This window comes from Theropithecus gelada, chromosome 3, assembly GCF_003255815.1.
Source record: "Theropithecus gelada isolate Dixy chromosome 3, Tgel_1.0, whole genome shotgun sequence".
Classification (NCBI taxonomy): domain Eukaryota; kingdom Metazoa; phylum Chordata; class Mammalia; order Primates; family Cercopithecidae; genus Theropithecus; species Theropithecus gelada.
This window is the reverse complement of record NC_037670.1, coordinates 175,412,240-175,436,491: the sequence shown is the minus strand read 5'-3', so window position 1 is coordinate 175,436,491 and position 24,252 is coordinate 175,412,240. Positions and strand designations below refer to the sequence as shown.

Genomic DNA, 24,252 nt, shown 5'->3' with positions numbered 1-24,252 from the left:
ACCAAATGGGGTGCGGACCCAAATCACGGGCGCTGCACTCACTCAGCATTTTTATAGCAACACACATTGGGGTAATTTCTACTTCCACCGCACAGAGAGCTTTGCGAGATGCTGAGGACATAAAGACAGCCAGATGTCCATTCTCTCTCTGGTTTCTGAGAGCCAGAGAGAGTTGGTGAGTGAGGGACTCTGATCTCCTGAACCCAGGCCTAGTCCCCTTCCAGCCACACCACTGTCGCCTTGCTATGAACGAAGAAACGAGGTGTCTGCTTTTGATAAATTGATTGAGTTGGCTAAGAGAGGAAGGACAGGAGCTACCCATAGGACATATGGGCAGGAACACAGGGACACGGTAGGGCAGTGATCAGCATCAAGGACACCTAACCAGTTGTGCACACCATCATGCTGGCATGGGCTGCCCTCACCTGCCTGCCACACGCCCCTGCCTACTCCTGCTCCTCTAGTGGCATCCAGCCTCCCCACTGTGATCAGCAATCATACCATCCGCCGCCATTCTTCTCCTCACAACTCACACCTTCTGGCAGCCATGAACATGTCACACTCAGACTGTCCTGCCCCAAATACTATCTCATTTGTCCCACATCTAGACTGTTCTCTGTCCCACAGCTAGAATGTTCTTTTTCCTTTGACTTCCCAAGGAGAACCCTCCCAGGCCCCCTCCTCTGCAACAGTCTCTCCTTCTCCAGCCTCAGCACCCTCCTGCCCCCTCCTCCACCACCTGTCCAGTTCCACAGGGTCAGTTGTAGGTACAGCAGGCCTGGCCCGAGTCTCCATGCCTGCAGGGCAGCCCGTCCTGGATATAGCACATGCCCAGAACTGCCCCCACAACTGGCTTCCCGTGCAGCTCGCTCTTCACAAGATGGGGAAGAGTTTTGGGGCCTGCTGGTGTGTCACTGCTTCTATGATGGCTAAAAACAGCTGGGAAGCTAGAAGACACGCCTGAACCAAGCTCAGGACAGCGACTTGCTAGCAAAAAGCTTCAATTCAGGCCCCAAATCCAAGTGTGGCATTGTGTCAAATGAGGCTGAGACTTCACGTCACCTCAGCTCACCAGGCACTTCTGAGGCAAACCCTGATAGGTGCATTTCAGTCCCCTGCCCAGGATCCACCCCAGCCCCACTTGGCATGTGGCATCTTTCACAGCAGGTGCCCTCTGCTGCTTCTGAGGTCATCCTTCCATCTCCTCACAAAACTCACTGGAAACAAACATCTTGCAATCACGATGAAGCACTAGTCACCCAGACGCTTTCCACACCTGCAGCTGGGGAAGCTGAGTCAATTACTGTAAAGTCTGGGTGACAATTTTTTAATATATTTTCCACCTTTTATTTCCATCAGTATCATCCATTTAAGAAGAATGACAAGAAGTTTCGCATCAGTCCAAACTGGACCACCCACGCTTTATGAAAAGGTTAGAGCATTTCAGCCAGTCCCACATGACCCATCCGTCTTCAGTCAGTGCCTTCTGGAAGGGAGGAAAAGTCTTGGATGCACCTGGAACTCAATCCACTTGGCATCTGGCTGCTGCTGCAGTCCTGGGGCTGGAAGGAGCCCCCACTGGGTGCACATCTACAGAGGAGTACGTGGCGCAGTGAGGACAGTTACTGCTGGAGCCGACACACAGCGAACTACATACTTTTAGAAAGAGCCTCTGTCACATGGATAGAACAACAAAAAACCCCCACAAAAACCTGGAGAAAATATATCTAAGCCTCTGATAGATCTCTTAGCTAGCAGTGAGTTCAGTATGACAGCACAGCGTCTACAAATATTAATTAAAAATAAATTGCTTTGGTTAGCATTTAAACCTTTCCCATTCAGTAAAAGATTTCTGTAATGAGGAATGCTGAACATATATAAAGTCTGACACTCAATCTTGAATTTCCGGGGCGTGTTTTACTGAACTAAGAGCATAAAACACTGGCGCCCCAGGCTGAAGGCGTCTGCTGCGACCTGGTGTGGCCCCCAAGGCCAGCGCCTCATCACTATGCCCCACAGCACTTGGAAGGAAGACTTAAAGGATGATTTGAGGGGTGGGGGAAGGGTGGCACAGGAACCCATGGGGCACCCTGGCAGAGATGGCAGCGTGGGAAGCAGGAAGGCCATGGGCAGTGGGTGCATGAGGCAGGCAAGCCGGGCAGATGGAGCCACAGCTGGAGAGGAAGTGGTCGGGATGCCCTTCCCAGGACCCTGCCCCGGACACCTTCCCCAGGATCCCTGTTCTGCGGGACCTCTGTTCCTTCCCATTTCAGGGTAGAACACCAAGCTAGGGAAGGGGTTAGGGATGCAGACCCGGGAGGCAGATGGAACGACCTACACCAGGCCAGAGGAAGCTTCTTCCCCGAGACCACGCATGAAGGCCCTGGGACCCCTCCTGGCCTTGTCCCCTGCCCGCCCCCTCCTACACCCAAAGAGGAACTTGCAATTCAGATAAAAAGTAAGAACAGAAAGAGCTGCATTCGCCTTTTCATAATGATAGCATTTATAAGCAGAAAATTAGCACTATTTCTGTTCATTATTTAGTTTTTCTTTGTTGCTGACTTCATATTTTCTACATAGGATAGGTACTCTGCAATAATCATTTCTTCGTCTTCCAGAGTTGAGTCAAGATAGTCTTCCTCATGCTCCGGAATGTCTTCCAGTATCTCATTGACGGCCTCTGTCTCCATGTCTTCGTCTGTTGAGGCACTAGAAGTTCCTACAATAAAATACCGCGGGAGTAAGTGAATTATGTGAGGATTGTCCTGGGGACACTGCACAACCACAGTCAACCTCAGACTGTGCCTCCTGCTGGCCACACTGTCCAGGCGGCCAGCCCAGCGACATCAGGGGACACCCCTCTCAGTCTCCATGTCTGCCATGGCCTAGGGCACCAGCCCCATCTGTTGGCTTCTGAAGACACTTTGCTGTCAACGTGGCCCTCAGAGACCTCAGACCTACCTGCAGAGTCAGAAGGGGATGTGGCTGGCGGGGACAAAGAGTCTTCCGGCGACAGCGGCAGGTCGGGAGGCAGGCTTCCTCCGTTGTGAGCAAGGGTCTGGGCAGCCAGCTGGACGTTGCCTCTGAACACTCTCAGCGCAGCTTCGGCCACAAGTGCATCAAAACCCATGTACACCAACTAGGGGAGAGGGCAGGGTCACAGCCTCAGCCACCCCCATCACCCACAACGAGCAGACAGCCGGCTCTCATATTTAAGAGCTCCCGGCATGCGCACCATGGCCCTTTCGGCACAAGTCATGCTTCTGTGCAACGGGAGCGTGGAGCAACCTGGAAGGGGGGCTTGGAAGACTCGAGTCGGGTGCATCAGTAAGCAGCCATCTCGGGACAGGCAGTGACCTCGGGCTGAGAGCAAGGCGCCACGCCAGTCTCACCACGAGCACGGTGAGGTCAGTGGCCACAGCATACAGGCATGCTAATGCGTGTGGGGGGACAAATGTGGACAGAGTTGTCACTTGGCACACAAAGCTGGATGGGTTTCACAGGTCACAGTGACATCCTTTTAGGTCACAGGCAGATAAATGGGACTGATGTAAACAGCGGTGCATAGGAAAAGGAGGCAAACCTAAAGAGAACTTCCTGACACTTCCCCAGATTTCCTGCTTTCCAAGGAGGCCTCCCCTGCCCTCTGTTGCTGCGTGGGTGGCCTCTGAGGTGGCAGGTTACACCTGGAGCCTGGGAGCCAAGGTTTCAGCACGGACTCCCCCAGTCCTGCGGCCTGATTCACCCGCGTTACCCCAAGCAGCCCCACCCAAGGCTGTCCAAGCTGAGGGCACAAAGACGTGTCACTCACTTGGTCAATGTTTTCCTGGGAAGGACTTTCTTGACGGTTGTCGGTTTCAGGATTGGAATCATTTAACCACCACATCTGAGGATTGCTGAGCAGAATCTAAAACACACAGGAACACCCTTTACCCACCACTAAGCTCTTCACACATTCAGACAGGCACCGCACCCTGCCGTGTGCTCAGCAGACCCAGCCGTCCTCTGCTGCTATGAGGCAGGGAAAGGGGCTCCCGCCCAGGCTGATGTGCCCAGAAGGCTTCCAGCCAGAGACCGGGACAGTTGGGGTTTGAAGGAGGAGCAAGACTAGTCAGGGGAAAGATCCCTTCTGACAGAGCAGGAAGGGACGAGAGCAGGCGGAAGCGCATCCAAGCAAACAGGTTTCGTCAGAGCCACAGACAGAAAGGTCTCTTAAGCAGCTCAGGGCTGCCTGATTGATCTTTGAAAGTGTCATGCCCTCTAGACTTAAAATATCAGGCAGGTAGTAGAGTTATTTTGACCCTTGGTTTCTTCGTCACACAATACTTAATCTTAAAAGACTCTGTGGAGACTTTCCTTTCCAACACTCAATACTTCTGTGTTGACTGGAGGTATTTATGTGCTACTCATATAATTCCAATCTACTCTGAGACCCATCCGTCCCTTCGGATGTTCAGAATTTCCCACCTCTTAATATTTCTCCAACACAAAAAAATCAAAGTAGATATTCAAATACAATTTTAAAATTTAACGTATACATTAAATATACATATACATCGTAACAGAAGTACTGACTTGTGGAGCCTTCCAGGGAACAGGGCAGGGATAAGAGACAAAGGCAGGGTGCACCCCCCGTGCCTGCTGCACCCACACTCGCCTCAGCAGGGCAAACGAGTACACCTGCCCTGCCCTCCACCTGCCTCCACCCCCATCTTGCCCCCAGCCCCGCCCCCAGCATGCACACAACCTAAGCTAGCTCCTGCCTGCCATGCTGCCCCAGCATCTGCCTGGACTGCTGCCTCCACGCAGCCAGCCCCCTGCCTCCCGTGCACCCCTGGGGACTCCCTACCACGCGTACTCTGAGTTTGTCTCTCACTGAGCTGCGGGGCTGAGGGCAGAGGGCGCTTCCATACCAAGCTGCCAAGACGCAGCACAGCACCTGCCCTACTGAGGATTCCATCTGCTTCTCCAACACAGGGAAAGAAGCGGCCCAGGTAGTCACTACTGTCTGGATCCCAACCTGCTGTCACTCCTGAGGAGTTCTTTGAGAAGCTTCCCCTTTGCCAACATGTACTATGGACTAAATAAATAAAACTAGATACTTACAGTTAAAATTTTAATGCCAAACAATTATACTGCAAGTTGAATTACCATTCTCTTTTTCTGCTGTGGAAATGGCCTGTTTACACTACACTCTGCTGCACACACAAACCCTACATCAAGTCCTGGCCTGTGGACTCCGCTGGTGTGGACAGGCACCGTGTTCTGGAGCCAGGCCTGGGCCAGGCACTGAGCATGGGGCCTCATGGGGCCTCACATGGCCTCTGTTGGGGCTGGAGCCCAGGAAAAAGCTGCCCTTCAGATCTGATGACGGGGCAGCCCATAGGAGTGAGCCTGGGAGGACGCCCGAGAGCCATGGAGGGAGCTCTGGGCAGGACCCACTGCTCAAGGACAAGGCCAGAGGCCCCGAGGGAGCGGCTACCTTCAGGGCCTCGTCCAGGTTCCCGCTGGCTGCGTGGAGCGCCTGCTGGGCTGCGTGCGTGGAGTAGCCCATCCCTTTCAGACACCTGATGCTCTCGAGGCGGCGTCTTTTCTTCTCTTTTTCCTCCTTCCTTATTTGGGCCAATTCCTTTAGGAAAACAGCAAAGTCCCATCCCAAGTTAGGGACTGAGATTTCACAGCATCTCAGTCTACACTCTGCAGGATTCTCGGGGTTTCCGGCAAAGCCAAAAAACCAAACCAAAGCACAGCAGGACCTCTGTCTACCTCTTTTCACCCAGCCAAATGGCAGAGGTGCCACAGAGGCAGAGGGGTGGTGGAAGTGCTGCTTCTGAGGGCAGGCAGTGGAAGTGAGATGCCCGTGGGGCAGGAAGGAGGTGCCTCATGAGCCCTGCCATCTGGCATCAGGATGGGCCACTCGCCCAGCCCAGCGCGCTCCCACTGCAGAGGTCGCAGGCGTGAGGTGCATGGATTCTCTTCTAGCAACTGGGCAGAGAGCTTTCTGCATGTGGTGGGAAGGCCTTCCAGCCTTTGATGAATCGCCCAGGGACTCAAGTTCCAATGTGATGTGGAGTCAGGGGGCTCCTGGGCAATGCCATGGTTGATGACCCACCCACCACAGCTTGGGGAGCAAGGACTCCAGGGCCTTCTGAGGCCTGTCATTCCATTCAGAACCCACAGAATGCCCAAGGGACAAAGGTCATCTAACCTCTTGGTTCTCAACCCTGTTTCTCAGAGTTGCCTGCTATTGCTGCAGGAGCACAAGGCGGCTGCAGAGGGTTCTAGTCTCTTCACCTCTCCCACCCAGGGCCAATCAGGAGGGTTCCCAACTTATTTTGTAAACTAGTATGCCCATAAACATGTCACTTAAAAAGGGGATTTTGCTGCTTAAAAACAACAACAAAGCAAGTTTGAAAACCAGGAATTTAATCCAACCTCATTATTTTCCCAACAAGGAGACAGAAAGCTTTCAACAAAGCTAAGTGACTGCCACATTCTCCCAGGGAGACCAGCTCCACCATCAGCAGCAGTGAGGACGGGGGAGAAAACAGACTCCGCTCCTTCCAGAGACCTGCTCCTGCCTGCCACCCAGCCCAGGCAACAGGCGCCTCCCTGCGTTTTCCCCACAGCAAGAAAGTGGCCTCATCTCTTAGGAAAACAAAAGCACCATCATCGTGGAACCAGACTCCACAGCGCCACGGTAGGAGCAGGCAGAGCAGAGTGGCTGCTGGAAACATCTCCAGGGATGAAGATACCTGTACACTCATGGCCTGTCTCTATCACAGGAGAACCTCCCCTAGTTGGTGCACATGGGTGCCTCTCTGCACCCCGAGAATCCAGCTGCACCAGGCCTGTCTCATGCCCCCGTTACGTGCTCTACCTCTCAGCGGCCAGTCTCCCCCAGCTCCAGCCCCGCTGCACAGCGCAGTGGGCTCCGTCATTCCAGTCACCTACCTAAAAGCCCACAGCAGCTCCCGACCACCTCCCCACACTGAGGCACCAGCTCCTTATTATGCTACTCAGGGCTCCCACTCCCTAGCCCCAACAACGCTTCCAAACTGACCTTATCCTGCCACACCACCCCAACCACGCACGCCAGCAGGAGCCTTTCATGCCACTCACATTTGCACTTTTATCCACACTTACACTCCACATAAAATGCCTTTACTGGTCCCATCCTCTGCTTTCAATACAGTTTCTTCCATTTATATTCCAAAAGGCTAAGAAGCACGCCTAACATCCAAGCACAGAGAAGGACGCTGCCAGCCAGCAGACCTGGGCATTACTTAACACAGACCTCGCATCAACTGGGAGCTTCGAAGAACATTTCCTTTCATTACAAATGTCTTAGTCTGTTTCCTTTTAATCATGTAAACACACGTGAGAAAATTATTTTCTGATATATTTCTCTTTATACTAAGATGAGTTAGAAAGATAAAGTAGATCAGTCAATGACACTACTGCACTGAAGTGGCTACAGTTAAGTAGAATCAGATTTCAAGAGAGAGGCATTGTATGGTCACAAGCAGCTGGGACGACCTCTTAGGAAGGCTGCCTCTCACAGTCTGGCCATACTGAAGCATGATCTGTGATCTCTGTTTCTACAGCTGTTGCTTTTTGCCAGATGAGAAACTGGTCTGTACTCAGGGCCATGTTGCACAAAAAATATAAACTTTAAAAATTATGTATTAGGCCGGGCGCGGTGGCTCAAGCCTGTAATCCCAGCACTTTGGGAGGCCGAGATGGGCGGATCACGAGGTCAGGAGATCGAGACCATCCTGGCTAACACGGTGAAACCCCGTCTCTACTAAAAAATACAAAAAACTAGCCGGGCGAGGTGGCGGGCGCCTGTAGTCCCAGCTACTCGGGAGGCTGAGGCAGGAGAATGGCATAAACCCGGGAGGCGGAGCTTGCAGTGAGCTGAGATCCGGCCACTGTACTCCAGCCTGGGCGACAGAGCGAGACTCCGTCTCAAAAAAAAAAAAAAAAAAAATTATGTATTAAAGGCTGGGTGCAGTGGCTCACACCTGTAATCCCAGCACATTGGGAGGCCAAGGTGGGAGGATTGCTTGAACCCAGAAGTTTGAGACCGACCTGGGCAACATGGTGAGACCCCATTTCTACAAAAAATAAAAACAAAAATCAGCCAAGAGCTCTTGGCAGGAGGATCATTGGAGCCCAGGAGATCAAGGTTGCAGTGAGCCATGATCATGCCACCGCACTCCAGCCTGGACAACAGAGCAAGACTCTGTCCCAAACAAAAACAAAGAATTTACATTCAGTTTAGTCAGATGCCCACACCTAGAATGTTGGAACTCCGTGGGCAGCAGCTTTCTCTTGCTCATCTAAAGCTCCGATAGGAACCCACTTTCTGTGGGACATTGTTTTTGTCTCTCCAGAACCCGTTCTACCCCTCCCTGAGGTGTGGGAGGCTGCTCCAGCTCCCCAGGTGGCCCCTGAACGGGCGAAGGTGGCGACCCTCTATCTCTTGCCACAGGCCTGAGCCAGTCTTGGCATTCCTCCAGCCTCAGTGACAACAGGTTCAAGGCTTCCCAATCACAAGAAGCTCAGGATTTTCCCTGAGGATTCTGGGACAGAGATTATGGCCCTTGGTGTGATTGGATGACACTGATGACACAGGGTGGGGGGTGGGGTAGAGAGACAGACCTCAGGTCCTCAGTGACATCAGTAAGCCACTGAATCACCTAACCCTGAGACCCATCCTACTTCTGGACTTTTTACAAGTAAACAGGCCAATAAATCCCGTCACATCCCTTTTTTTGATGTTTAGGCAATTTTGGTTTTTTGTTGTTGTTGTTGCTTTCAGCCAAAAGCATCCTAACCAATAACACCCATTGGGGTGGAAGAGGGAGCACGATCAACTGCACTATACACACTGTTGTTTTTTATTTGCATTTTCTCCAAGGGCTTTTAACTTCAGAAATGTACAAGTGATGTGATTCCACTATGCTTTAAAAGACCGCCTCTGAGCTACAGCTCTTCCCATGTGTAAGATGAGAAGTATCTGTCCTATGGCCTCTTGGGTGGTCACAGGCAGAAGTGAATGACATGAGTGTGACAATGTTTTATGAACTATAGTCTCATACACTGATGAGAATTGTTTTCCAAATGATCTCATTTTAAAACACTAGCTTTCCAGATGCTAATAAAATCTTACTGGTAGTGGAGCAATAGTAAAGCAACAAATCAGTATCAGCAATGTTTGTTTTTCTGTTAGTACTTAATTAGACCATGTAAAACTCAAACACACAGAACTCAACTTTTCAGCCCATCGCAGTGGCTCACACCTGTAATCCCAGCACTTTGGGAGGCCAAGGCAGGCAGATCACTTGAGGTCAGGAGTTCGAGACCAGCCTGGCCAAAATGGTGAAACCCCATCTCTACTAAAAATACAAAAAGTAAAGCTGGGCATGGTGGTGGGAACCTATAATCCCAACTACTCAGGAGGCTAAGGCAGAAGAATCACTTGAACCTGGGAGGCGGAGGTTGCAGTGATCACGCCACTGCACTCCAGCCTGGGTGACAGAGTGACACTGTCTTGGAAAAAAAACAAAAAAGAACTCAGCTTTTCAAAGTCTCTGCCTTTACCTACTCATTGACTTCTAGAGCAAGACCCAAAGGACCACGATTGGACTAGGCGAGAGAGAGGTAACGACCACAGTTGGTGTTGTAAAAGGAGAAACCCAAGCAGCCCTGGGACTGCTCACCATGGCATCAACCCACGAATCCACTCCCTCTCTGGCATCATGTGGGCAAACAACCACGGGGCTTTCCTGCTCCCATCCTAATACCCCGAGGCTGCTTTTATCCTTCGGGATTATCCTAGTGTTTAGCAAAAAGGGAAACGAGGTAACATACATTTGAGGATTCTAGAGACTTCTGTGGCTGGAGTTTACAGCTAGAAAGGGCCTGTGAGATAATCTAGTACCAACTTCTTGTTTTGGCAAAAGAAGAAAAATGGTTCTCCTGCTAATATTCCACCATGATCTCCCTCTAGGCCTCAGTTATTTTACTGCAGGACATACTGATAGAATAAGGATCCCTCCAACTCCAAAATCCTAAGGTTTTCTTTAATGTACTTAATTGTTTCAAATGATTATAGTTTTTTAACCTGTGCTTTCATAATATAATACAACTTGTTTCTATAATTTGACTTATGTTTCTAGGCAAGGATGCAATCCCCAACTTTAATAAAGACCTCATGAAAAAACAATTTTCTGTTTTTAAAATGACTTCCAGAGAGTTAAAGAGAGAAAGGGGACTGTTTGCCACCACAGCAGGAAACAAAACTAAGGAAACTGCAGCATGTGAAAAATGATCCAATTGAAAAAGACAAGTTTCAGCCGGGCACAGTGGCTGACGCCTATAATCCCAGGACTTTGGGAAACTGAGGTGAGCTCATCACTTGAGGTCAGGAGTTTGAGACCAGCCTGGCCAACATGGTGAAACCCGTCTCTACTAAAAATACAAAAATTAGCTGGGTGTGGTAGCGGGCACCTGTAATCCCAGCTACTCAGGAGGCTGAGGCACGAGAATTGCTTGAACCCGGGAGGGGGAGATTGCAGTGAGCCAAGATCGCGCCACTGCACTCCAGCCTGCACAACAAAGTGAGACTCTATCTCAAAAAAAAAAAGTTTCTCCTTCCTTCCCAATCTGGAGTAATGAAAAGTTCCTTGTTATTAACCTCACCTCCTGTGAGACTATCTTTTTTTGTTCTTTCATACCCAAGAGAGCTAGGGCATTGTGAAAGTGGGTACCTCTCTGCGGTTGGTAATATGAGTGGCCGCATGATCCACGTTCCCATCACACGCCCTCAGGCCAAGCCGGGCTTCCTGGGCAGTAAATCCCAACTGCAACAAATTGTCCACTTTTGATGGATCGATATATAGCTCTTTCAAGAGCTGACGTGCCTAGAGACAGGGAGAAATGTAAGAATCATGTAACCATGGCAATACTTAAAGCTTAATACAAAGTTAAAGCCTAAAAGAAATTAGATTGTGCCCAATGTGAATTAAAGGGCATCAGATTTTGGATAAAATCTCTAAACTAGGCCTGTTATTAACAAGTACAAATGGAAAGAGACCAACACCATCTCTACTCACATTACACAGCCTCAGCACACTAGGAAAGAGGCTGGCTGTTGTGGAAGTGACTGGTATCCACTTTTCTTTTTTGCAACAAAAGCCCCTGAATCTGAGCTGTACACGTGGCATTTCTCACCCTCCCATGCAGCTGGGTGTAGCCAGGTGGTGAAGTCGAGGTCAATGGCATGCAGCCACAGCGCTGGGTGCAGCTGCGGGGCCATCGCTCAAGTGGCCTGCTCTGGACGCTCTCTTGCCCCCTCTGCTGGCTGAAAGAGGCACTGACAGGAGCAACCTGGGACGCCTCGCTGAGGCTGGCGGGCTGCTCACTGCTTTGGCCCCGCTCACCTCCAGACTGCAAGATGAGTGAGCCATAAACTTCTATCCAATTAAAGTCACTGTCTTTTTGAAGTCTCCTTGTTACAGCATCTGGCTGTACTCTAACAAATACAAATATGTTTCTGGTTCAACATCTCCTGTGCACGGAGAAAGCGCAGGCATGTTTCTCACAAGTCACAAACTATTAAGTTAAAATCCTTAACTTCCGCGAGTGTTTTTTAAAAGGAGGTGAAAATGGTTACAATTTTACTTTTCTTACCTTGTTAAGATACTCACAAGCCTCTACATCATTTCCACTGTGATAGTTTCGGATACCTTGAAGTAAGTAGAGTCTTAGAAACAGTACTTTCTCTTTCCCACAATTTCCCTAAAATTATTGAAGAAAAAAAGGACAAAGTTGCCTTATTTCTAATTACAGGTGTATAATACTCATATCTGTAATTCCCTTGGTCTCCAGAGGGGCAACATGGTAGTATTAAAACGTCCATGGCTTCACTATGACTGATGGCAAAAGTGAAGCCCCTTCTTCCCCATCCCCTGTGGTACGACGACGTTCCTCCAGACATGCAGCACTCCAGACATGCAGCACAGTGGCCCTCCTGGTCAGCAGAGAAGTATGCAGAAATCCAAACCAGGTATAAGAGAATCTACATCAGCAGGATTGTGATGACTTGCGGAAATCAGAACAATCCTTACTCGAGCCAGAGCTCTTGAGCTGGGACTCATTCACTCGAACTGTTACTGCTGAAATGTCTATTTTCTGCATTTACATCTTGCAAATTAGACTCTACCCATATAAAGAAGTCAGCAGCTCTCTCCTGGTCAGGGTGATCACTGGTGGGGTTCTATGACTAGCAAACTGTGTTCCTTTGGGCTAAATGCTCACACACTAAAAGAGACAGCCAGATTTGTAAAACATGGAACACTTTATAAATATATAGGTTCACAAGAGTATACTGCATATACTACTATCAAAATGAAATCACCTTCTGGCAGTAGTTCAAATACTTTAACAGGAATAAACACAAATGCTAGAAATGGACTCAACAAGACATAAAATGAATTCCAGGAACATACTTTTATGTGGACCAGTCTCTGATGATTTTCTCCATAACAATTTTTAAAGCATTTCTGGGCCAAGTTTAATTTTTTTTCTGCATCATCAAGGCATTCCAGTTGTTCCAGGCGGAAGTAACACCACACTATATCCAGCTGGAGGACGGCATAGTTATCCACTGTGTCCAGCAGCTCTCTGCAACACTCACTGGAAAGAGAAGGAAAATGACATCACTGCCAAGCAGCATTTGAAACATTTTTAGCATTTGAAACCTTTTTGTGAATTACTGGAATTCTTTCCCAGTTCTTGGTATATGTTCAAAGGCTGACTGCTCTAAAAGAGAGATCCTAATGTTTAGGAAGGGAGCTGTATTTATAACCTCATCCTTCTAATGGGGGAAAAAAGGAGAAATCAGGGCTTAGGAATCAAAGCTTATCACCACTTGCCCCAGGACACACATGCAGTCCCTTGACAGGAAGGAGAACCCAGGGCCACTGTTTCAGAGGCCCTCAGCAAATACTGGGAAGACCATGCTTTAAAACTGTGACTTCCAATCCTGACTGCAAATTAGCATCACCTGGACCAGAGCAACATTCGTTCGTTCGTTCGTTCTTTCTTTAAGAATCATTGATCCCACCTAGACCAAACATAATAGAAATCTCTGGGGGTTGGGCCTGGTCGTTATATTGCCCGAGTCTCCCCAGGTGAGTCTAACGTACAGCCAGGGCTGAACACCGCTTCTTTAAAGACGCCAAAAAAATCCCTACGTATTATGAATGCCTCGGCTGACGAAGGCTCGGACAAGACATTCACGTTCAACCACATTCAAGCTGGGGGAAAATCAATCCAGAAAGCGCCAGGCTCTAACGGCCCAGCTGATTTCTGAGGGCCTGTGTGCAGGCAAAACGAGACTCTGTATCCGTGGCAGCAGGCTGAACCCAGGCACAGAGAAGGGAAGAAAGCAACAGAAGTCAGCGTGCTCCAGGAGAAGTGCTGGCAAAGGCAGCCATCAGAGTGACTGATTTTAAGTTATGATTACGTTAAAAATTCCTAATGCCAATCTAGGTCTCAAGTCTTCAATAAGAACATTTGGAACCACACATTGTACATGAACAAGGTTTTATATCTTTGTGTTCATTGGTGTTCTACTAAAAATAAGACTGCTCTTGTATAAAACTACGAAATCCACATGGCCTCAAGCTTCCTGTCCTATCAAAATATGCGTGGAATAAAAAAAAAAAAAACCCAAAAGGACTTTTATTTTGTCATTTGCCCTTTAAAACAGTAGTCTCCTAAAGAGGGCCCGTGTAGACAGTCCAGTTGGGGGTGCGGCAAGAAAAATGTATCACGGCACTATTTTCACACTTATTTTCATCTCTCTCAACATTTCGAATTTCGTGAATGAGAACATATACACCATATTTTACACACACATGTGCACGCAGACACACAGATGTGGAGCTGGGTGAGGGGTACTGTCTCCAAATTTACTGCTCAGCCTGAGAACTTGACTTTGAGAGAAAAAGCAGCACTTTGTGGATTGTGGTCTGATCTCACAGGCACGGTGAGATTTCCTGGCTCTGGACACGTTCTGGTTCCTGTGACAGAAGACTCTCCTGCCACTCACAGGAAAGCAATGGGCATGTGGCCGAACTTCTCCATCTCCTGCATGTTGCTTTAACAGGCTCATTCATGTTTTACTAACCATCAGGAGCGTGGACAGAAATGGCCTCATGTCAGTTAAAAATAAAATCAATATGCACTTATCTCAAGTTGGACCCAGGATCGAGTCTTTATTCGTGCAGCCAAAAAAAAAAAAAAAAGAGAGAAAAAAAACCCAACAAAATGAACAAACACACAAAACCAAAGCAGAGGTCTCAGAGGGGTACCTGTCATCCTTTCAGTTTTGAGAAATAAAACACATTATTATATATAAAACTATATTTAAACCTGATCATTTGCTTGGGGAAAAGTGGTTTCTTAAAGCCTGGTATAAATGGAATTTAGAAGGCCGGGCGTGGTGGCTCACACCTGTAATCCCAGCACTTTGGGAGGCCCAGGTAGAAAAATTACTTGAACCCAGGAATTTGAGACCAGCCTGAGCAACAGAGACTGTCTCTAAAAAAAAAAAAAAAAAAAAACTATAAAAATAAAAAATTTCATTTAGAGTATACTTTTATTAACACTACTTTGGTTTACAATTTTAGTAGCATTAATATTCAGCACTGTTGATACATTTTCATGCTGACAATATTAAAATAAACATACAACATTTATTTAAATAAAATCTACTGAGCCTAGCTTTCAAAAAATAAAATCCTGGCCAGGCACAGTGGCTCATGCCTGTAATCCCAGCACTTTAGGAGGCCGAGGCGGGTGGATCACCTGAGGTCAGGAATTCAAGACCAGCCTGGCCAACATGGTGAAACCCCATCTCTACAAAAATTAGCTGGGCATGATGGCGGACGCTTGTAATCCCAGCTACTCGGGAGGCTGAGGTGGGAGAAATGCTTGAACCCAAGAGGCGGAGGTTGCAGTGAGCCGAGATCGCGCCATTGCACTCCAGCCTGGGCGACAGTGCAAGACTGTCTCAAAAACAACAACAAAAATTAAATCCCATTTGAGCTTAAGTCAGTTATTTAACAGAAATTTATTTTGTTCGTCTTACAGTTTAATTTTTTTTTTTTTTTTTTTTTGAGACAGAGTCTTGCTCTGTCGCCCAGGCAGTGGCGCAATCTCGGCTCACTGCAAGCTCCGCCTCCCGGGTTCACGCCATTCTCCTTCCTCAGCCTCCCATGTAGCTGGGACTACAGGCGCCCGCCTCCACGCCCGGCTAATTTTTTGTATTTTTAGTAGAGTCGGAGTTTCACTGTGTTAGCCGAAAGGGTCTGATCTCCTGACATTGTGATCTGCCCGCCTCGGCCTCCCAAAATGCTGGGATTACAGGCCTGAGTCACCGCGCCCAGCCTAAACTTTTATGTTAAAGAAAGAAAGATACTAATTTCAAGAAAGGTAAGCCTGGCCGGGCGCAGTGGCTCACACCTGTAATCCCAACACTTTGGGAGGCCAAGGCAGGTGGATCACCTGACGTCAGAAGTTCAAGACCAGCCTGGCCAACATAGTGAAACCCCGTCTCTACTAAAAATACAAAAATTAGCCGGCAGTGGTGGTGGGCGCCTGTAATCCCAGCTATTTGAGAGGCTGAGGCAGGAGAATCGCTTGAACCAGGAGGCAGAGGTTGCACTGGGCAGAGTTTGCAGTAAGCCAAGATTGTGCCACTGCACTCCATCCTGGGTGACAGAGTGAGACTCCGTCTGAAAAAAAAAAAAAAAAAGAAGGCAAGCCAAACTTACCTAACTTTTTTCAAGAAAGATTGGCTAAAATGTCATTTTCAATTTTATTACTGGTTTTAAGGAATTGGATTATAGTGTGCTATAGCATAGTTTTTTTCCTGATATTTCTTGTACTTGGGGTTCATTAAAGTCATTGGATCTGGGGGTTTATAGTTTTCATCAAACTGGGAAAAATTATGGCCATTTTTTTCTTCAAGTATTTTTTCTGTCCCACATGCCTCCCTTCCCAGGGACTCCAATTACATGCATTTTAGGCTGCCTGAAATTGTTCCACAGCTTGCAGATGCTCTGTTCATTTTTTCTTTTTTTCAGTCTTTTCTGTTTTCTCAGATAGTTTCTATTGCCTTACTTAACATTTACTAATCTTCTCTTCCATAGTGGCTATTTTGCAGTTCATCCCACCTAATGTACTTTTCATCTTATGTGTTGTACTTTTCATCTCTTACATTCTGGTTTGGGTCTTCTAAACGTCTCCCATGTCTTTATCTGACATGCTCAATTGTTCCTCTGCCTTCTTGAGCATATGGATTACAGTCACTGTTTTAATGTTCTTGTCTACTAATTCTGTCTTCTGTGTCACTTCTGGATCTGTTGCTACTGATTTTTCTGCTTGTTATAGCTTGCATTTGCTTGTTTCTTTGCATGCCTACTAATTTTTCAGTGGATGCTTGATATTTTTGAGTTGCTAAATTATTGCGGTTTGTTAGGGATGCACTTACTTCAAAACGGTAAGTTAAGGGTACTGTTCAGAACTAGCTTTTAAGCTTTGTTAAGTGGGACCAAATTATGCCCTAGTACTGAGGCAACACCCTTCTGAAGATTCCATTTGACGCCCTGTGACTACCAAATTCTCCACTCTGGCTGGTGGGAATATGAACTATTCCTGGCCTTCCAGGAACTCTGAGGATTATTCCCTGCTTCTTTCATGTGGTGCCTTGCCCAGCCCCAGGTGGTTTCCTCACACACATGTGCTGATCATCGCTGAGCAGAAGACTCAAAGGCTCCTCTGAAGCTGGCGCCGTCTCTCCGGCAGCTCGCTCCTCTCACCTCCTTGGCCTCCTGCACGCCCAGCTCCATCTCCTTAACTCCAGGGAGCACAAGGCTCTGCCTGGGTTTGCCGCCCTCCCTGCCCCGTAGCCTGAAACTTCTCCATGCACTGAGCTCCCCTCATGCTTCCCCACCCCAGGGTCACCGTTCTGCACTGCCAGGAAGTCACTGTTTCATACTATTTGGGGAAAGAAACTATTATTGGTCATACTACAAACCATACTCCAAGACATACGGTAGGAAGTTGTGACAGAACTTCTAGCTTACTTGGAGAAGTTAGGGGGAAAAAATCACATGGAAAAGGAAGTGGAAAAACTGAAGTTTCCTCCATCTGCATTCTATTTGGCTTGCATTACTGCTGATTTCCTTTATGAAAAGGGAGAAATCACACACACACAAAATATGCTAACGAGTTGGCCAGGATAAACAGATGCCCAGAAAACAAGTAACTTTCTCTACTTAGAAAGACATTGACAATTATTATTTCATTATTATATCTACTACTTACCGAACATGTTAATGTACCACGAACTGAAGATGTCGCAAAATTTTTATTCAGTGGTTCCCTGAGACCTAAAAATTATTTCAAGGATTTGTCCAGGGTAAAAAGATTGAGAGAGGCTCACACAGATGTATGAAGATCAACCATGTCTTTATAACTGCTGAAGCTCGATTATGAGTGTATATGGAAGCTCATTATACTAATTTTTATTTTTATGTCTATTTGAAATTTTCCATAATAAAAACTGAGAAACAACTATGGAAGGGAATGAAAATTTTACTTAAATTTTTAGGACCTAATTTACAGCCTGTTTACTCTGCACTGTTTGCAGAAGAGAATGAAACTAACATCCTTTCAGAAACAGGCAGAGACCGCAGAGGCACCCACCAGCCCTCATTCTCACTATTCCCAGCCCGGCCCCTCCCCTCCCAATCCCTTCTTTGTGTACGTTAAAGTTGGGACTTGTTCACTTAGAACCCAAAGGCACTGACCAATGGAAAACTATAAATATTTGCATTCATCTTCTGGGAGTATACAGTATTATCTTGGGAATGCACCAAAACAGAAAAGAAGTTAACACTAAATTTGTTAACTTTTGACCATTTTCAAAAAATCAAGTCTACTTTTCAAATGTTGAATATGTCTGCATCACAGTCTCTTAGTACCATTTCCCATGAAGAGGAACCAGGACTCCTTGGGAAATTGCTGATTCCTGGTCTGGGGCATTAAATGCCCAAGATGAGCCTGGAGTATCTTTGGATTCCAGAAATCAGAGACTGCAAAGACTAGCAGGGTTGAGTCAAAAAACCACAGGGGCTGCCTGCCAGCCAGCGATGACCAATTTAAGCACTGAAGTTTGAAACATATCAAATGTTTTAAATCCATGAGTTAATAATGACACTTAAGAAAATGAAAAGAAAAAGAAACCTCTTTGGTCACCTTTGGAGGGTGACAGTGAAGGAACTCATTTATTTTGAAAACAAGAAAATAAGGAGAAAGGAACAAAGTATTTTATTCTATCTTTCCTATACAAATTGTACCTCCACATATAAAATAACTGATGAGCAAAAAAAAATTTTTTCAGAATTCCAACAATAAATGCAGAAGGGAGGCCAGGTGCAGTGGCTCACACCTGTAATCCCAGCACTTTGGGAGACCAAGGCAGGAGGATCACATGAGTCCAGGAGTCCAAGACCAGCCTGAGCAACACAGGGAGACCCCATCTCTATAATAATAATAAAAAAAGGCAGACACAGTGGCTCACACCTGTAATACCAGCACTTTGAGAGGCTGTGGTGGGTGGATCACTTGAGCCCAGGAGTTTGAGACTAACCTGGGCAACACAGTGAAACCTCATCTCTACAACAAATACAAAAAAATTATCTGGGCATGGTGATGTGCACCTGTGATCCCAGCTACTTGGGAGGCTGAGGTGGGAGGATCACTCCAGCCCAGGAGATGGAGGTTGCAGTGAGCTGAGATGGTGCCACTGCACTCCAGCCTGGGTGACAGAGTGAGACTCTATCTCAAAAAAAATAATAATAAGTGCAGAAGGAATAATATCACCATCATACAGCTCTTAAACAATGGATTTGAGGAATAATCATCAATACTACCCCAAAACCATTAGGTGACAAGCTGACCGGAAACTTTATAATGGAAAGTTCCAACTAGCAACACAGCACATGTACAAAAGAAGAGAGGATATCCTACCTGCTTGAAAATTCTTTTCTTTACAGGGAGGAAAGGTCAATTAGAAATACAAAGGGAAGAAGAAATTCACCGGTCTACACCATAACTACTCTTTTACATTAACCACTGTCATAGATGAAAGTCTGCAGTCTCAAGGGCATGGTAGGGTGCTCTGTATAGTCTGGGCCATCTTCCTTAAAGCTGGTATTCACCAAGTACAAAAGCGCCTACCAGAAATATTTGTCAGCGTCCAACAGACATGGCAAGGCTATTCCATATTCTTTTCTTTTCAGGAAAGCTCTGCCCTTCTCATGATATCCCATAGCTAACATAAGGGCCTAGGAAAAAATATGAATTTAAAAAACATCACTTTAAAATATAATAAAACAAATTATATTAAAAGCATATTACTTTTCAAAAACCAAATAAAGTAAACGAAAACCCCACAGATATGTTTAAGATTAAACCCCTGCTTACCTATTCCAAATTATAGAACACGGAAAGGGTAATGAGGAAACAGGGGAGAGATGTCAGAATCACCTGTGGACTTTTCCCAAACCACAGTTTCCTTGCCCCTATTCTGATCCATCCCTTAGGGGACATGGTCCTCTAGTAAAATAAACTAAACAAAAAGTACTGCCACAGGAGGCCGTGTGCACTGAAGGCAGTGGGTCGTGTCCTCAGGTATGTTGACAGTCACTGCTCCAGGATGGTGAGGTATGACATTTTGTACTAATGCACTGAAAAGCACAGGGTGAGGCCCACTGGATGCCAGTGCTCACCACGTGGTGACATTGCTGTTTACAAGGCTGGAGATGGAGCACTGTTTCCAACCCTTTACAACACTTCCAACATGAAGTAACTAAAAAACCACCCGTGTCCTGACAACAAATCTAAGGACAGGCCACACATTCTCAGAGTACTTACTTTTCTTTCTGATGCGGGAATTCTGATTGATCTGCCTGTCTGGTTAGCTATGTCTAAGTACGGTGTCATTTCTGGATCCACCACCGTCTCAGCTGCTGTAACAAAACCAAAAGGACCTCCATTAACTCAATGTTAAACAGCTGTGAGGATAACAACCTTAAAAATGTCAGACTGTTGAGGTGAAACTCAGGGAGAGCCGTGATCCCCCACGTGTGTGATTCAGTGCTGCCCCTAAGCGTCTGAGTGGGTGACAAGCCCAGAGCTCTGGGTACCTCTCTGTGCCAGTATTTCTAGTCCTCTCTTGGTCCTCTGAATTTGTTTTTCTTTGAGTTCAGCCTCGTTTTGTTCCTCTTCCTCTAACTGGAAGTTTTTCCTCACATCCTCTTCAGACTGTTTTAGTTCAAGCACCATCGCTTTCACATTGTGAGCCACACCTTGTTCTTCAAGGGTTTTCCCTATAAAAATCAGAATCGCCTATTACTTTAAAAAGCCATTAAGCTCACCAGGTAACAGTCCATTTTCTATGTTAAATGGAATTGTTTTTATTTTTGACACAAGGTCTCACTCTGTCACCCAGGCTGGAGTGCAGTGACACGATCATGGCTCCCCGCAGCCTTCATCTCCTGGGCTCAAGCAAGTCTCCCACCTCAGCCTCCCGAGGAGCTGGGACTACAGGCCCATGCCACCACATCCAGCTAATTTTTTTTTTTTTTTTTTTTTTTTGAGACTGAGTCTCGCTCTGTGCCCCAGGCCGGAGTGCCGTGGCGTGATCTCGGCTCACTGCAAGCTCCACCTCCCGGGTTCCCGCCATTCTCCTGCCTCAGCCTCCTGAGTAGCTGGGATTACAGGCGCCCGCCACCATGCCCGGCTAATTTTTTGTATTTTTAGTAGAGACGGGGTTTCACCATGGTCTCGATCTCCTGACCTTGTGATCCGCCCGCCTTGGCCTCCCAAAGTGCTGGGATTACAGGCATGAGCCACCGCTCCTGGCCACATCCAGCTAATTTTTGTATTTTTCGCAGTGATGAGGTCTCACTATGTTGCCCAGGCTTGTCTTGGACTCCTGGGCTCAAGCGATCCTCCCACCTCAGCCTCACAAAGTGCTGGCTTACAGACATCAGCCCTCGCTCCTGCAAAATGGAATTCTTAATCCTGCATACCATCACACCACATAATTGGTAAAAATATGCCTACCTTTGCTTGTAAGTATGTCACTGTTAAGCAGTGGTTAAAATCAGCTAGCAACAATAGAATCAACTAAATTAATCATTTCTAATCATCTTTATTCTCAGCCTAAGACCAGATCAAAGCAACAAATATTTGATAATCTACTACAGGGAGAACACTGTGCTAGACAGTATCAACGGAAAATGAGAAAGTATAACACTACCTTCTCGTTGGAAAAATAACAAAGCCAATTCACAGCTACGAACAGGAAGCTGTACTGCAGCCTGCTGTCATGGTTAAAAGCAAAGACCAGCAGGTCGTGGCGGTTCACACCTGTAACCTCAGTACTTTGGCAGGCTGAGGCAGGTGGATCGCTTGAGCCCAGGAGTTCAAGACCAGCCTGGGCAACACGTGGACCCCGTCTTCACAGAAAATAAAACATTAGCCTGGCATGGTGGTGTGCACCTGTGGTCCTAGCTACTCAGTGGGAAGCTGAGGTGGGAGGATTGCTTGCACCTGGGAGGCGGAGGCTGCAGTGAGCTGCAATCGCACCACCACACTCCAGCCTGGGTGACAGATAGAGACCCTATCTCTAAATAAATAAATAAAAGCAAAGACCATGGGCTCCATCTACCGTTTTAACTCTGTGGCCCTGAATAAACTACCTGTCTTCTAGGACTCAGTTTTCTCATACATAAATTGGAAATAAAGGGCAGAAATCAATGAAACAGAATGAAAGAAAACAGTAACAAAATCAAAAGTTGGCTCCATGAATAAATTAGCCAAATACACAAATCTAACAAAAATTATGTCAAAGATGCAAATAAACAAAGTAAAAAAGGGTAAACATAGATGCAAACAGATTTTAAAATAACAAAATAATATTGTGAACTAAAAACACAAATGTAAACACATTTCTGGAAAACTGTAGCTGAATTGTCTTTTGAGAAATATGGCAACCTTTCTAACATTAATATATAAAATAAAGGTCCATCAGTGGTTAAGCCATCTTGATTTAAAAAAAAAAAAAAAAAAAAAAAAGGCAAGGGTTGGGGGAGGTCACCAGATTTTAAGACTACAACAAAGCCACAGTAATAAAAAAAAAAAAAACCACAGGTGACTAGGAAGAACAGAAAGTATAGAAACAGGGCCCCCCAAAAAGGGTCACCACCAATCACTGGGGAAAAGACAGACTATTTAATGAATTATATAGGAAGAAAAATAAAGGAACCCTGAGACTTTATATAGAAAGGGGGACTCTGGACAGACTGAGGACCTCTTCTAGATTAAGCTAATATTCAAGAAAATGTAGACTCTCCTTGTGGCCCTCGGGTTAGGGAAAGGACTTCAGCAAAACACAAACCATAGGCAATGGGTTTGATGACACCAAAATCAAGGATTTCTGTCCAATGAAGGATGCCACAAATAGAATTAACAGAGGGATGAGGCAACAGTGAAAAGACATCCATGACTTCTAAAATAGACAATGGGAAATTGCTAGAGAGGACGCTGGAAAGGAAGGCTGGGTAAGCTGTGAAGGGCTGGCTTAGATCAAGCTAAGAAATGTGAACTTCATTCTCGAGGCCACAGGAACGCACTGAAAACCTATGGGCTACAAGGCTTGTATGGATTGCTGCAATAGCTAACTGGTCTCAAGTCAACTCATGCCACCTTCAAATACATTCCTCTACTACGTGACCTTTCTAAAACACACGCAGAATTGTGTGTCACTCCGCAGCACAGATGTCTTTCCATTGCTCTTAGGAGAAATGTACTAACACTGAGTAAGGTCATCTAGTTTCTCGTTTCCCAGGAGCTGTGCTACTGACGTGTTGGGCTGGGCAAGTCTGTGTTGTGGGGCCTGTTCTGGGCATTGCACGTTCAGCAGCATCCCTAGCCTCCACCCACTAAATGACAGCAGCACAACCTCCCCGTCACCAAGTTATAACCACCAAAAATGTCTCCAGACAATGCCAAATGTCTCCTGGGTATTCAGTGCGGCCTCTGCCTGCCCCTCCATCCTTAAAAAGCACTCCCCTCCCCTCACTCTCCACACACAGCCACGCTGGACCTTCCTCAGCTCCTCAAATTCACACCATAGTGCTCTGACACAAGGCTTTCCGTCTGGAACGCACGCCACCATGGTCTCCCCACTGTCCTCACAGAGCCTTCGCTCTTCTCGCTCAAGAAGAATTTGCTGGAACTGGCATCTTACACTCAGCACACCTCATGTTCCATTCTATAACATTTTATCTAAGCTGTAATGAGTGTCTTTCTTCCCACTATCATAGAGCAGACAATAAATATTTCTTGGAAAAGCTATTTTCTGCTTTACATTTTTATTTTAGTAAACTTCTAAATCAGTTTTGGATTATAATTGGAATAAAGCTACAAATTTTTGAAAAGCCAGTGAGAAAAAAAGGGAAGTCATTATTTCTATATTTGGTTCATTGAAAACTTATGCATACTGTGCCATACATACCTAGTTGTAGTTGCTTCTTATTTATGACAATTTTGATATAATTTTCTTGAAATCCAAAGGTTTCAGCTATTCTGTAAAACAAAAACCAGTGAAAACAAAATTGTTATTTATTATCCATTGAAAAGACTTTAGCCAGGCCCAGTGGCTCACACCTGTAATCCCAACACCCTGGGAGGCCAAGGTGGGAGGATGGCTTGAGGCCAGGAAGGAATTCAAGACCAGCTTGGGCAACAGAGAGATCCTATCTCTACAAACAATTTTTTAAAATTAGCCAGGCCTGGCCGGGCGCGGTGGCTCAAGCCTGTAATCCCAGCACTTTGGGAGGCCGAGACGGGCGGATCACGAGGTCAGGAGATCGAGACCATCCTGGCTAACACGGTGAAACCCCGTCTCTACTAAAAATACAAGAAAATTAGCCGGGCGAGGTGGTGGGCGCCTGTAGTCCCAGCTACTTGGGAGGCTGAGGCAGGAGAATGGCGTGAACCCGGGGGGGCGGAGCTTGCAGTGAGCCGAGATCGCGCCACTGCACTCCAGCCTGGGGCACAGAGCAAGACTCCGTCTCAAAAAAAAAAAAAAAAAAAAAA

The 24,252-nt window shown here is 46.7% G+C and overlaps 1 protein-coding gene across 3 annotated transcripts in view; it reads right to left on the bottom strand.

Annotated features, from left to right (window-relative positions):
- Positions 1–1,329: 1,329 nt before the first annotated feature.
- The window catches only part of NUB1 (negative regulator of ubiquitin like proteins 1), a 33,983-nt gene continuing 11,060 nt past the window's right edge, over positions 1,330–24,252 (bottom strand). For 2 of the 3 annotated variants that reach the window (XM_025379125.1, XM_025379127.1), the window contains exons 5-15: positions 23,669–23,739; positions 20,292–20,474; positions 20,020–20,114; positions 19,324–19,430; positions 12,519–12,705; positions 11,701–11,808; positions 10,779–10,931; positions 5,483–5,629; positions 3,812–3,907; positions 2,962–3,139; positions 1,330–2,719 (exon numbers count right to left, since the gene is read on the bottom strand). In XM_025379125.1, coding sequence (XP_025234910.1) covers positions 2,541–2,719; positions 2,962–3,139; positions 3,812–3,907; positions 5,483–5,629; positions 10,779–10,931; positions 11,701–11,808; positions 12,519–12,705; positions 19,324–19,430; positions 20,020–20,114; positions 20,292–20,474; positions 23,669–23,739 — 1,504 coding nt within the window. In that variant the 3' untranslated portion in view covers positions 1,330–2,540. The remainder of the gene's footprint in view (positions 2,720–2,961; positions 3,140–3,811; positions 3,908–5,482; positions 5,630–10,778; positions 10,932–11,700; positions 11,809–12,518; positions 12,706–19,323; positions 19,431–20,019; positions 20,115–20,291; positions 20,475–23,668; positions 23,740–24,252) is intronic. The other variant, XM_025379126.1, reaches the window with a different exon arrangement.